This window comes from Rhinoraja longicauda, chromosome 7, assembly GCF_053455715.1.
Source record: "Rhinoraja longicauda isolate Sanriku21f chromosome 7, sRhiLon1.1, whole genome shotgun sequence".
In the NCBI taxonomy this organism is placed as follows: domain Eukaryota; kingdom Metazoa; phylum Chordata; class Chondrichthyes; order Rajiformes; family Arhynchobatidae; genus Rhinoraja; species Rhinoraja longicauda.
Genome location: NC_135959.1, coordinates 2054227 through 2066725, shown reverse-complemented (window position 1 = coordinate 2066725; position 12499 = coordinate 2054227). Strand labels below are relative to the sequence as shown.

The window sequence follows — 12499 nt, the reverse complement described above, 5'->3', positions numbered from 1 at the left end:
GGGTGACGTTTCGGGTCATTGAAACATAGAAAATAGGTGCAGGAGTAGGCCATTCGGCCCTTCGAGCCTGCACTGCCATTCAATATGATCATGGCTGAACATCCAGCTCAGTAGCCTGCACCTGCCTTCTCTCCATACCCCCTGATCCCTTTAGCCACAAGGGCCACATCTAACTCCCTCTTAAATATAGCCAATGAACTGGCCTCAACTACCTTCTGTGGCAGAGAATTCCACAGACTCACCACTCTCTGTGTGAAGAAATGTTTTCTCATCTCGGTCCTAAAAGACTTCCCCCTTATCCTTAAGCTGTGACCCCTGGTTCTGGACTTCCCCAACATCGGGAACAATCTTCCCGCATCTAGCCTCTCCAACCCCTTAAGAATTTTATATGTTTCAATAAGATCCCCCCTCAGTCTTCTAAATTCCAGCGAGTATAAGCCCAGTCTATCCAGTCTTTCTTCATATGAAAGTCCTGCCATCCCAGGGATCAATCTGGTGAACCTTCTCTGTACTCCCTCTAAGGCTAGAATGTCTTAGGGTCGAGGTCTCGCTGAGTTGCTCCAGCATTTTGTGTCCACCTTGGATTTTAAGCGGCATCTGCAGTTTTTTTGCTGTACGTGGAGTTGCGTTTGCTTTACCGTGGGCAGCTGCCGCGATGACCAGCCGACCTTCAGGAAGTTGACGTTGTCACAGCTCTGTGAATCATTTTCCGAGCTTTTCTTGAATTCTGAAACACAACGGTTGACAGCAAGGTGATTTTTTAGCCCTCCCCTGTCCTGCAGGGTACGGTGGCGCAGCGGTAGAGTTGCCGCCTTACAGCGAATGCAGCGCCAGAGACCCGGGTTCCATCCCGACTACGGGCGCCGTCTGTGCGGAGTTTGTACGTTCTCCCCGTGACCTGCGTGGGTTTTCTCCGAGATCTTCGGTTTCCTCCCACACTCCAAAGACGTGCAGGTTTGTAGGTTAATTGGCTTGGTAAATGTAAAAATTGTCCCGAGTGTGTGTAGGATAGTGTTAGTGTGCGGGGATCGCTGGTGGGCGCGGACCCGATGGGCCGAAGGGCCTGTTTCTGCGCTGTATATCCCTAAAATAATCCAAACGGAACGAATCTAGAGGGTGGAGAAGATGGCTTCCATTCACGAGGTCAGTTACCTTCTAGGCAAGCCGAGTAGAACTCAATGAAGAACTTGGTCCTGCTGGCTGTTTTAACAATCGCTTCAATGTTCTCAAAGTCAATGTAGGCTTGGTCAGACGACTTTGACAGACCTGGATAGAAACAGGAGCCAGAAATGAGCATCAAACACAAAGACAACATTAGTAAATATCTTTAGAATCATAGTCATAGAGCGGCCCCATAGCAGAAGAGTCCACGTCGCGGGGCTGGAAACTGGAAGTGTCCTGAGCTAATTCTGCTACCACCACCTTCTACTGTACAAGTGATGGCTCCCACTGATCGTCGCCGGAAGCTTGTGCCCTTTACAGGACGGACGATGACAGCGACGTAACATTTGAAACATGGATGATGGATACGAAAGAAGAAGTCATAGATCACGGAAACACTGAGGCAGAAATCAAAATTTTCCCTACAACCACACAAACTAATAGGTTTGTTGATTAGTACGGGTATTAGGGGTTATGGGGAGAAGGTTGGAGAATGGGGTTAGGAAGGAGAGATAGATTGAATGGCAGAGTAGATATAATGGGCTGAATAGCCTCATTCTGCTCCTTTCACTTCTGACACGCTCATAGAAGCATGGGAAGCAGGTGGGTGCATGGAAGGAGCTGCCAGAGGAGGTAGTTGAGGCAGGTACGATAACAGCAATTAAAGGGCACTTGGACAGTGGCTGCCACAGCAGCAACAGTGAGTGGTACAGCGGTAGAGTTGATGCCTCACAGCGCCTTATCTTATCGAAACGTATAAGATTATTAAGGGGTTGGACAAGTTAGAGGCAGGAAACATGTTCCCAATGTTGGGGGAGTCCAGAACAAGGGGCCACAGTTTAAGAATAAGGGGTAGGCCATTTAGAACGGAGATGAGGAAAAACTTTTTCAGCACCGCCATTCAATGAGATTATGGCTGATCATTCTCAATCAGTACCCCGTTCCTGCCTTCTCCCCATACCCCCTGACTCCGCTATCCTTAAGAGCTCTATCTAGCTCTCTCTTGAAAGCATCCAGAGAATTGGCCTCCACTGCCTTCTGAGGCAGAGAATTCCACAGATTTACAACTCTCTGACTGAAAAAGTTTTTCCTCATCTCCGTTCTAAATGGCCTACCCCTTATTCTTAAACTGTGGCCCCTTGTTCTGGACACCCGCAACATTGGGAACATGTTTCCTGCCTCTAACGTGTCCAACCCCTTAATAATCTTATATGTTTTAAGTATAGAAGTGAGATCGACGGATTGACCAAATGGTGCCAGCACAACAACCTTCTCCCCATAACCCCAACACCCGTACTAATAAACCGAGATGAGGAAAACCTTTCTCAGTCAGAGAGTTGTAAATCTGTGGAATTCACTGCCTCAGAAGGCAGTGGAGGCTAATTCTCTACACCCCAGAAGAAGGGTCTCGACCCGAAACGTCACCCATTCCTTCTCTCCTGAGATGCTGCCTGACCTGCTGAGTTACTCCAGCATTTTGTGAATAAATACCCTCGATTTGTACCAGCATCTGCAGTTATTTTCTTACACTATATATATATATATATATATATATGTGTATTTTCATTTTTTTCTTTTTCTTTTTTTTCCGTGTCTTCTCTCTGGTTTATCACACTGTGTACAGTGTACCATGTTTCTATATTGTGTTGTGCTGCTGCACGTGGGAATGTCATTGTTGTATCTGGGACACCGTTGGCCTGCGGACGTGCACTCACCTTTTTTAGAAACAAACTGAGACGTCACGCCCACTTCGAAGGTGCCGAATACGGGCGAGTGGTCGCTGGTCACAATATCGTCCGTGCAGCCTGTGAGGGGAGAAGGGACAGTGAGCACAGCATTACTGGTACAGGGCGGCACGGTGGCGCGGCGGTAGAGTTGCCGCCTCACAGCGAACGCAGCGCCGGAGACCCGGATTCAGTCCCGACTACGGGCGCTGTCCGTACGGAGTTTGTACGTTCTCCCCATGACCTGCGTGACTTTTCCCCTGAGATCTTCGGTTTCCTCCCACACTCCAAAGACGTGCAGGTTTGTAAGTTAATTGGCTTGGTAAATTTAAAAAAATCGGTGGGCCAAAGGGCCTGTTTCCGCGCTGTATCTCTGAACTAAACTAAACTAAACTAATCAGGGAGAATGTGCAAACTCCGTACAGACAGCACCCGAGGTCAGGATGGAACCCGAGTCTCTGGTACTGTGAGGCAGCAGTTCTACCCGCCGTGCTGCCCTGTTGAAGTTCAAGTGTCGTGCTTTCTAGTTTTAGACTCTCTTACCATGGGGGAAAAGGCTGCGTTTGTTCAACATCTTTATGGTGGTCTGTATCTTTTTTTTAGAGACACAGCGCAGAAACAGGCCCCTTCGGCCCACTGAGTCCGTTCCAACCAGCGATCCCCGCACACTAACACTGTCCTACACACTAGGAACAATTTACACATAAACCAAGCCAATTAACCTACAAACCTGCACGTCTTTGGAGTGTGGGAGGAAACCGAAGATCTCGGGGAAAATCCACGCAGGGGGAACGTACAAACTCCGTACAGACAGCACCCGTAGTCGGGATGGAACCCGGGTCTCCGGCGCTGCAAGGCAGCAACTCTACCGCCGCGCCACCGTGGCGGATCATGTGAGTTTTCTCCGGGTGCTCTGGTTTCCTCCCACATTCCAATGACGTGCAGGTTTGTCGGTTAACTGGCTCCGTCCGGTAAAGTTGTGAATTGTCCCCAGTGTGTGTACGATAGTGTACAGGGATTGCAGGTCATGTGATCATGGATTGTCTTTCTGCTGGCTGGTTAGCACGCAACAAAAGCTTTTCACTGTACCTCGGGACAAGTGACAATAATAAATTAAACTAAACTGTAGACAATAGACAATAGGTGCAGGAGGAGGCCATTCGGCCCTTCGAGCCAGCACTGCCATTCAATGTGATCATGGCTGATCATTCTCAATCAGTACCTCGTTCCTGCCTTCTCCCCATACCCGCTGACTCCGAAATCCTTAAGAGCTCTATCTAGCTTTCTCTTGAATGCATTCAGAGAATTGACCTCCACTGCCTTCTGAGGCAGAGAATTCCACAGATTCACAACTCTCTGACTGACTCTCTCTGACTGTACTCTGTATCTCAAAACTTACCTAGCGATGTACGTGTGCAAATGTGCAAGCAGTGTAGGTTCACCAGGTTAATCCCCGGGATGGCGGGACTGTCGTATGAGGAAAGATTGGAAAGACTGGGCTTGTATTCACTGGAGTTTAGAAGGATGAGAGGGGATCTTGTAGAGACGTATAAAATTATGAAAGGACTGGCGAAGCAAGATACAGGAAAAATGTTCCCAATGTTGGGAGAGTCCAGAACCAGGGGCCACAGTTTAAGAATAAAGGGGAGGCCTTTTAAAAATGAGGTGAGAAAACTCTTTTTCACCCAGAGAGTTGTGAATCTGTGGAATTCTCTGCCACAGAGGGCAGTGGAGGCCTATTCAATGGATGGATTTAAAAGAGAGTTAGATAGAGCTCTAGGGGCTAGTGGAATCAAGGGATATGGGGAGAAGGCAGGCACGGGTTACTGATTGTGGATGATCAGCCATGATCACAATGTATGGCGGTGCTGGCTCGAAGGGCCAAATGGCCTCCACCTGCACCTATTTTCTATGTTTCTGTGTTTCTACAAAAGGTGTTTCCCAGCACAGATGTGGGAGTGCAGTGATGGGGGAGTTGGAAGTGGTACTCACCGTATGAATTACAAATGATGTGGGTCTCAGGGTACGATTTCCACAAGATTCTGTCGCACCACGATGGAACATTTGTGCGCATCTGTTGATAGATTGAACACTTGCGTTTATTGTTTTTGGGCTTCAGCCTGGAATCAGGCCCTTCGGCCCACCGAGACCACACGATCGACCGTCCCCATACACTAGCAACACGATTTCACCGCAACCAATTAACCGACAAACCTGCACGTCTTTGGAGTGTGGAAGGAAACCCGAGCACCCAGAATAAACCCACGTGGTTACAGGGGGAACGTACAAACTCCACACTGACAGCACCCGTAGTCAGGATTGAACCCGGGTCTCTGGCGCTGTGAGGCAGCAACTCCACCGCTACGCCACCGCGCCGCACATTTGTCTTGCCTTTCAGTTTCTTTTCCCCACTCTTCCTACACCAATCAATTTGATGAAGGATCCCGACCCGAAATGCCACCTTATCCATGTTCTCCACAGATGCTGCCTGACCCGCTGAGTTACTCCAGCACTCTGTGAAACGTCACCTATCCATGTTCTCCACAGATGCTGCCTGTCCCGCTGAGTTACTCCAGCACTCTGTGAAACGTCACCTATCCATGTTCTCCACAGATGCTGCCTAACCCACTGAGTTACTCCAGCACTCTGTGAAACGTCACCTATCCATGTTCTCCACAGATGCTGCCTGTCCCGCTGAGTTACTCCAGCACTCTGTGAAACGTCACCTATCCATGTTCTCCACAGATGCTGCCTAACCCACTGAGTTACTCCAGCACTCTGTGAAACGTCACCTATCCATGTTCTCCACAGATGCTGCCTAACCCACTGAGTTACTCCAGCACTCTGTGAAACGTCACCTATCCATGTTCTCCACAGATGCTGCCTGACCCGCTGAGTTACTCCAGCACTCTGTGAAACGTCACCTATCCATGTTCTCCACAGATGCTGCCTGACCTGCTGAGTTACTCCAGCACTCTGTCGATCTGTACTCACCCCCGTTGGTTTCTGCTTGTGGCAGACGTACACGTCCCGGGAACCCCGCTCGTAGCGATACGTTGGAGGGAAGGTGATCTCCTCTTCAACTGCGGAGGGCAAGCACAATGCACGAGCCACATCAAACTGAGCCACATCAAGCGCTGGAGTTTAGAAGGATGGGGGGGGGGGCCTCATGTAAAATGACCAAATAGTGAGCGGCCTGGATAGAGTGGATGTGGAGAGGATGTTTCCACTAGTGGGAGAGTCTAGGACCAGAAGTCATAACCTCAGAATTAAAGGACGTTCTTTTCGGAAGGAGATGAGGAGGAATTTCTTTAGCCAGAGGATGGTGAATCTGTGGGATTCTTTGCCAAGTCTGTGGATATTTTTAAGCAGAGATAGATAAATTCTTGATTTGTGCGGGTGTCTGGGGTTATGGGGAGAAGGCAGGAGAATGGGGTTGGGAGGGAGAGATAGATCAGCCGTGATTGAATGGCGGAGTGGACGTGATGGGCCGAATGGCCTGATTCTGCTCCTGTCACTGATGAACCTGACAGCACAATGCTGGTACTTACAAAATCGAAGGAATATCTTGTTCTTCTCCCTCTCCAGGTTGAGCTGGTCAACCTTCAGCAAGGGCTCCAGCTCTTTCCGGTTGATGTAATTCAGAATGTCCTACACATGGGTGAGAAGACCAGGACGGACAAATAATAGTTGACCTTGGCATTGTGTTCGGCATTGGACATCGTGGGTTAAAATACCTGTTCTCAGAAAGTTAGATAGAGTTCTAGGGGCTAGTGGAATCAAGGAATCAAGAATGATCAGCCATGATCGCATTGAATGGTGGTGCTGGCTCGAGGGGCCGAATGGCCTACTCCTGCACCTATTGTCTATTGTCTATTGATATGGGGAGAAGGCAGGCACGGGTTACTGATTGTGAATGATCAGCCATGATCACATTGAATGGCGGTGCTGGCTCGAAGGGCCAAATGGCCTCCTCCTGCACCTACTGTCTATTGTTGCTACAGAATGTAGAATTTAGTTTAGAGAACTTAGTTCCTTTAGAGATGCAACATGGAAACAGGTCCTTTGGCCCATTGAGACCACATTGATCACCCGTTCACACTGGATCTATGTTATCTTTTTTTGTTTGGATTGTGGATGATCAGCCATGATCACAATGAATGGCGGTGCGGGCTCGAAGGGCCAAATGGCCTCCTCCTGCACCTATTTTCTTTGTCCAGGTCTATGTCTATGCCCGGGGTGCTGGCTGATTGGAGCGGACTCGGTGGGCCGACAAGCCTGTCTCCACACTGCATCTCCAAGTGTAAAGGCGGTTGGACAGATGAATGGACACCACCTACCTGCAGCTCCATGTCCAGCCGGTAGTTCAGGTCTCCAAACCAGAAGAGGTGGGTGAAGCGCAAGGAGATGTCGAAGGAGCTGAGCTGCTTGTCCCCCAGAGAGAGCAACCTCAGGATATCCAGGTAGTTCTGGTTCCGCCTGCATGTGTGAGAGACAGGGTTAGACAAGTTTGGAGTGGACTAGGTTGGCCAAAGGGCCTGTTTCACACTGGGTACACGTGATACTGGACAAAACTAGTTCAGCTCAGTTTAGTTTATTGTCACCTGTACCGTAGGTGCAGTGAAACGCTTTCGTTGCGCGATATCCAGTCAGTAGAAAGACAATACATGATTACAATCAAGCCATTTACAGTGTACAGATAAATACATGATAAGAGAATGTGTAGGAAAAAAACTGCAGATGCTGGTCTAAATCGAAGGTAGACACAAAATGCTGGAGTAACTCAGCGGGTCAGGCAGCATCTCTGGAGAGAAGGAATGGGTGACGTTTCAGGTCGAGACCCTTCTTCAGACTGAATACACATCCACGCTGCCCTCCTACATCAACTGCTTTGTGGAGAATGTCACGGAGGACAAGGAAACAAAGATGTTCCCAAACCAGAAACCCTGGATGAACAAGGAGGTACAGAATCTGTTGAGGGCATGCAACAATGTCTTTAAATCTGGTGACATGTATCTCCAGCTTCAAGTTTCTGGGCACTCACATTTCGGAGGACCTAACACGGTCCAATAACACTGCTGCGCTGGTCAAGAAGGCACAGCAACGACTGTTCTACCTAAGAACAATGAAAAAGTCTGGTCTACACCAACAGCTGCTGACGACCTTCTACCGCTGCACCATAGAGAGCATCCTAACACATGACATCCCTGTGTGGTACCTCAGCTGCACGGAGGCAGAAAGGAAAGCTCTTCAGCGGGTAGTCCATAGAGCTCAGAGGACCATCGGAACACAGCTACCAGCCTTGGAGGGCATCTACAACACACGATGCCTCAGGAAAGCCACCAGCATCTACAAAGACTCTTCACACCCCTGCAACAGTCTGTTCGAACTTCTACCATCGGGCAGACGATACAAGGCCTTCTACGCCCGCACCTCCAGTCTCAGGAACAGCTTCATCCCCAGAGCCATAGCTGCTATGAACCGGTCCTGCTGAGCCGGATGGTCACATCGCACAGTGAACCGGCACAGATCTACTTGCACTTTATTCTGTTTTAAAACTGTTTCTAATTTTGTTTCACTGGGTTGTATAAATTTATGTTGATTAGCTAATTAATTTATTGCATCGAATGGAAGTCGCATTCCCAATCTCGTTGTACCCCCTGTACAATGACAATAAAGATGTATTGTATTGTAACGTCACCCATTCCTTCTCTCCAGAGATGCTGCCTAACCCGCTGAGTTACTCCAGCATTTTGTGTCTACCAGGATAAGGGAATAACGTTTAGTGCAAGGTAAAGCCAGTAAATGTGGATCATAGATAGTCCGAGGTAGATAGTAGTTCAGCACTGCTCTCTGGTTGTGGTAGGATGGTTCAGTTGCCTGATAACAGCCGGGAAGAAACTGTCCCTGCGCCTGGAATAAACTAAGTTGTGGAGTAATGCAGTGGTTTATCAGTAAGGATCTCACCAATTACACTTACCTGGCGGTCTTCTCATTACCCGACGTTAAATGACAGTTAACAAACCCAAAAGACGTGCCGTTGAACATAAAGGAAACGCCAACAGCTCCCTTGTTACCTGTGAACGATGAAGAGATAACCTCAACAAACCGGGCTTGCAAGCCGTATTGCCGCGGTAAAAGCGAGACGTATCAGTGACATCCCAACGACCTTCACAGCGTAGATCAGATCTGATGAAGGGCGGCACGGTGGCGCAGCGGTAAGGCTGCCTCCTCGCAGCGCTAGAGACCCGGGTTCCATCCCGACTACGGGCGCCGTCTGTACGGTGTTTGTACGTTCTCCCCGTGACCTGCATGGGTTTTCTCCGAGATCTTCGGTTTATAGACAATAGACAATAGGTGCAGGAGGAGGCCATTCGGCCCTTCGAGACAGCACCGCCATTCAATGTGATCATGGCTGATCATTCTCAATCAGTACCCCGTTCCTGCCTTCTCCCCATACCCTTACAGGGGCATCACAGGAGCAGTAGCAGCAGCAGCAGCAGCAGCAGCAATCAGCAGTAGCAGAAGCAGCAATCAGCAGTAGCAGCAGCAGCAGCAGCAATCAGCAGTAGCAGCAGCAGCAAGCAGCAGTAGCAAGCAGCACCTAGCTGTGTTGCTTGGGAAGTAGTGTGTGGGGATTGTGTGGGGATAGTAAGGAGTAAGACCTGTGTGATCTCCCGGACTAGTTTCGATCGCCTAGCTTGGGGTCGGAGAGGAATTTCCCGGATTTTTTCCCAAATTGGCCTGGGTTTTTTATCCGGTTTTTCGCCTCTCCCAGGAGATCACTCAGTTCTTTTGGGTGGGCGGTTGGAGCGGTTGGAGTAGCGGCCGGGCGGTAGGTTTAGTAACCGAGCGCGGGGCTTTGTTTGGAGAGTATGACTGCCAGGGCAGTTTTTTGTTCTGGGTGTCAGATGTGGGGAATCTGGGAGTCTGATAGTCTTCCAGACATCCACATCTGCGCCAGGTGTGACGAGATGGGGCTCCTAAGGGACCGTATTAGGAACCTGGAGTGGCAGATTGATGACCTCCGTCTGATCAGGGAGAGTGAGGAGGTTATAGATAGGAGTTACAGGGAGGTGGTCACTCCTAGACCACGGGAGGTAGACAAGTGGGTCACTGTTAGGGGGGGCAAGGAACAGAGGCAGGGACTAGGGAGTACCCCGGTGGCTGTACCCCTTGGAAATAAGTACTCCTGTTTAAGTACTGTTGGGGGGGACAGCCTACCTGGGGGCAACGACGGTGCCCGGGCCTCTGGCAAGGAGTCCGGCCCTGTTGCTCAGAAGGGTAGGGAAAGGAAGAGGAGAGCAGTAGTAATAGGGGACTCTATAGTGAGGGGGTCAGATAGGCGTTTCTGTGGACGCAGTCGGGAGACCCGGATGGTGGTTTGCCTCCCTGGTGCCGGTGTCCGGGATGTGTCTGAGCGTGTCCAGGATATCCTGAAAGGGGAGGGAGAGGAGCCAGAGGTCGTGGTACATATAGGTACCAACAATATAGGTAGGATAAGGGAAGAGGTCCTGAAAGGAGAATTCAGGGGGCTAGGAAGAGAGTTAAAAAAAAGGACTTCCAAAGTAATAATCTCAGGCTTACTGCCTGTGCCACGCGATAGTGAGAATAGGAATGGAGTGAGGTGGAGGATAAATACGTGGCTGAGGAACTGGTGCAGGGAGCAGGGTTTCAAGTTTCTGGATCATTGGGACCTCTTCTGGGGGAAGTATGACCTGTACAAAAAGGACGGGTTGCATCTGAACCCGAGGGGAACCAATATCCTGGCGGGGAGATTTGCTAAAATAACTGCGGAGACTTTAAACTAGTACGGTTGGGGGGAGGGACTCAAACACAGATAGCTAATAGGCAGTGTGTGAGGCAGGAGGCAGAAAAGGGAAATACTCAGATCCAATATGTAGGAGAGAAAGAAGGGAAAAGAAATAAACTGAGAATAAGAAATGATGGGTCCCTTAAATGTGTATATTTTAATGCTAGGAGCATTGTAAGAAAGGTGGATGAGCTTAGAGCCTGGATTGACATCTGGAAGTATGATGTTGTGGCGATCAGTGAAACATGGTTGCAGGAGGGTTGCGATTGGCAATTAAATATTCCAGGATTTCATTGTTTCAGATGTGATAGAATCGGAGGGGCAAGAGGTGGGGGTGTTGCATTGCTTGTCAGGGAGGATATCACAGCAGTGCTTTGGCAGGACAGACTAGAAGGCTCGATTAAGGAGGCTGTTTGGGTGGAACTCAGAAATGAGAAAGGTTTAGCAACACTTATAGGGGTGTATTATAGACCGCCAAATAGGGAACGAGAATTGGAAGAGCAAATATGTAAGGAGATAGCAGATATTAGTAGTAAGCACAGAGTGGTGATTGTGGGTGATTTCAATTTTCCGTATATAGACTGGGAATCACATTCTGTTAAAGGGCTGGATGGTTTGGAGTTTGTAAAATGTGTGCAGGATAGTTTTTTGCAGCAATACGTAGAGGTGCCTACCAGAGAAGGGGCAGTGTTGGACCTCCTGTTAGGAAATGAGATGGGTCAGGTGACGGAGGTATGTGTTGAGGAGCACTTTGGGTCTAGTGATCATAATGCCATTAGTTTCAATATCATTATGGAGAAGGTCAAATCTGGACCAAGGGTTGAGATTTTGGATTGGAGAAAGGCTAATTTTGAGGAGATGAGAAAGGATTTAAAAGGAGTGAAATGGAAATTGTTGTTTTATGAAAAGGATATAATAGAGAAATGGAGGATATTTAAAGGTGAAATTTTGAGAGTACAGAGTCTTTATGTCCCTGTTCGGTGGAAAGGAAAGAATAATAATTTGAAAGAGCCATGGTTTTCCAGGGAAATTGGACACTTGGTTCGGAAAAAGAGGGAGATATACAATAAATATAAGCGGCAGGGAGTAAATGAGGTTCTTGAGGAATATAAAGAATGTAAAAGGAATCTTAAAAAGGAAATTAGAAAAGCAAAAAAAAGATATGAGGCTGCTTTGGCAAGTAATGTAAAAGTAAACCCCAAGGGGTTCTACAGATATGTCAATAGCAAAAGGATAGTGAGGGATAAAATTGGTCCATTAGAGAGTCAGAGTGGACAGCTATGTGCTGAGCCGGAAGAAATGGGGGAGATATTAAACAATTTCTTTTCTTCGGTATTTACCGAGGAGAAGGATATTGAATTATGTGAGGTAAGCGAAACAAGTAGAGTAGTGATGGAAATTAGGAGGATTAAAGAAGAGGAGGTACGGACACTTTTGAAGAATATAAAAGTGGATAAGTCTCCAGGTCCTGATAGGATATTCCCTAGGACATTGAGGGAAGTTAGTGCAGAAATAGCAGGGGCTATGACGGAAATATTTCAAACGTCATTAGAAACAGGGATGGTGCCGGAAGATTGGCGCATTGCGCATGTTGTGCCTTTGTTTAAAAAAGGTTCTAAAAGTAAACCTAGCAATTATAGACCTATTAGTTTGACGTCTGTGGTGGGAAAATTAATGGAAAAGATACTTAGGGACAATATATATAATTATTTGGATAATCAAGGCCTGATTAGAAACAGTCAACATGGATTTGTGCCTGGAAGGTCATGTTTGACTAATCTTCTTGAATTTTTTGAAGAGG

The 12499-nt window shown here is 48.2% G+C and overlaps 1 protein-coding gene across 1 annotated transcript in view; it reads right to left on the bottom strand.

Moving 5' to 3' along the window:
- The window catches only part of inppl1a (inositol polyphosphate phosphatase-like 1a), a 154501-nt gene that overhangs the window by 21719 nt on the left and 120283 nt on the right, over nucleotides 1-12499 (bottom strand). Inside the window, exons 14-21 of the mRNA XM_078401971.1 lie at nucleotides 8866-8962; nucleotides 7226-7364; nucleotides 6437-6536; nucleotides 5880-5968; nucleotides 4878-4959; nucleotides 2877-2966; nucleotides 1153-1266; nucleotides 639-727 (exon numbers count right to left, since the gene is read on the bottom strand). Coding sequence (XP_078258097.1) covers nucleotides 639-727; nucleotides 1153-1266; nucleotides 2877-2966; nucleotides 4878-4959; nucleotides 5880-5968; nucleotides 6437-6536; nucleotides 7226-7364; nucleotides 8866-8962 — 800 coding nt within the window. The remainder of the gene's footprint in view (nucleotides 1-638; nucleotides 728-1152; nucleotides 1267-2876; nucleotides 2967-4877; nucleotides 4960-5879; nucleotides 5969-6436; nucleotides 6537-7225; nucleotides 7365-8865; nucleotides 8963-12499) is intronic.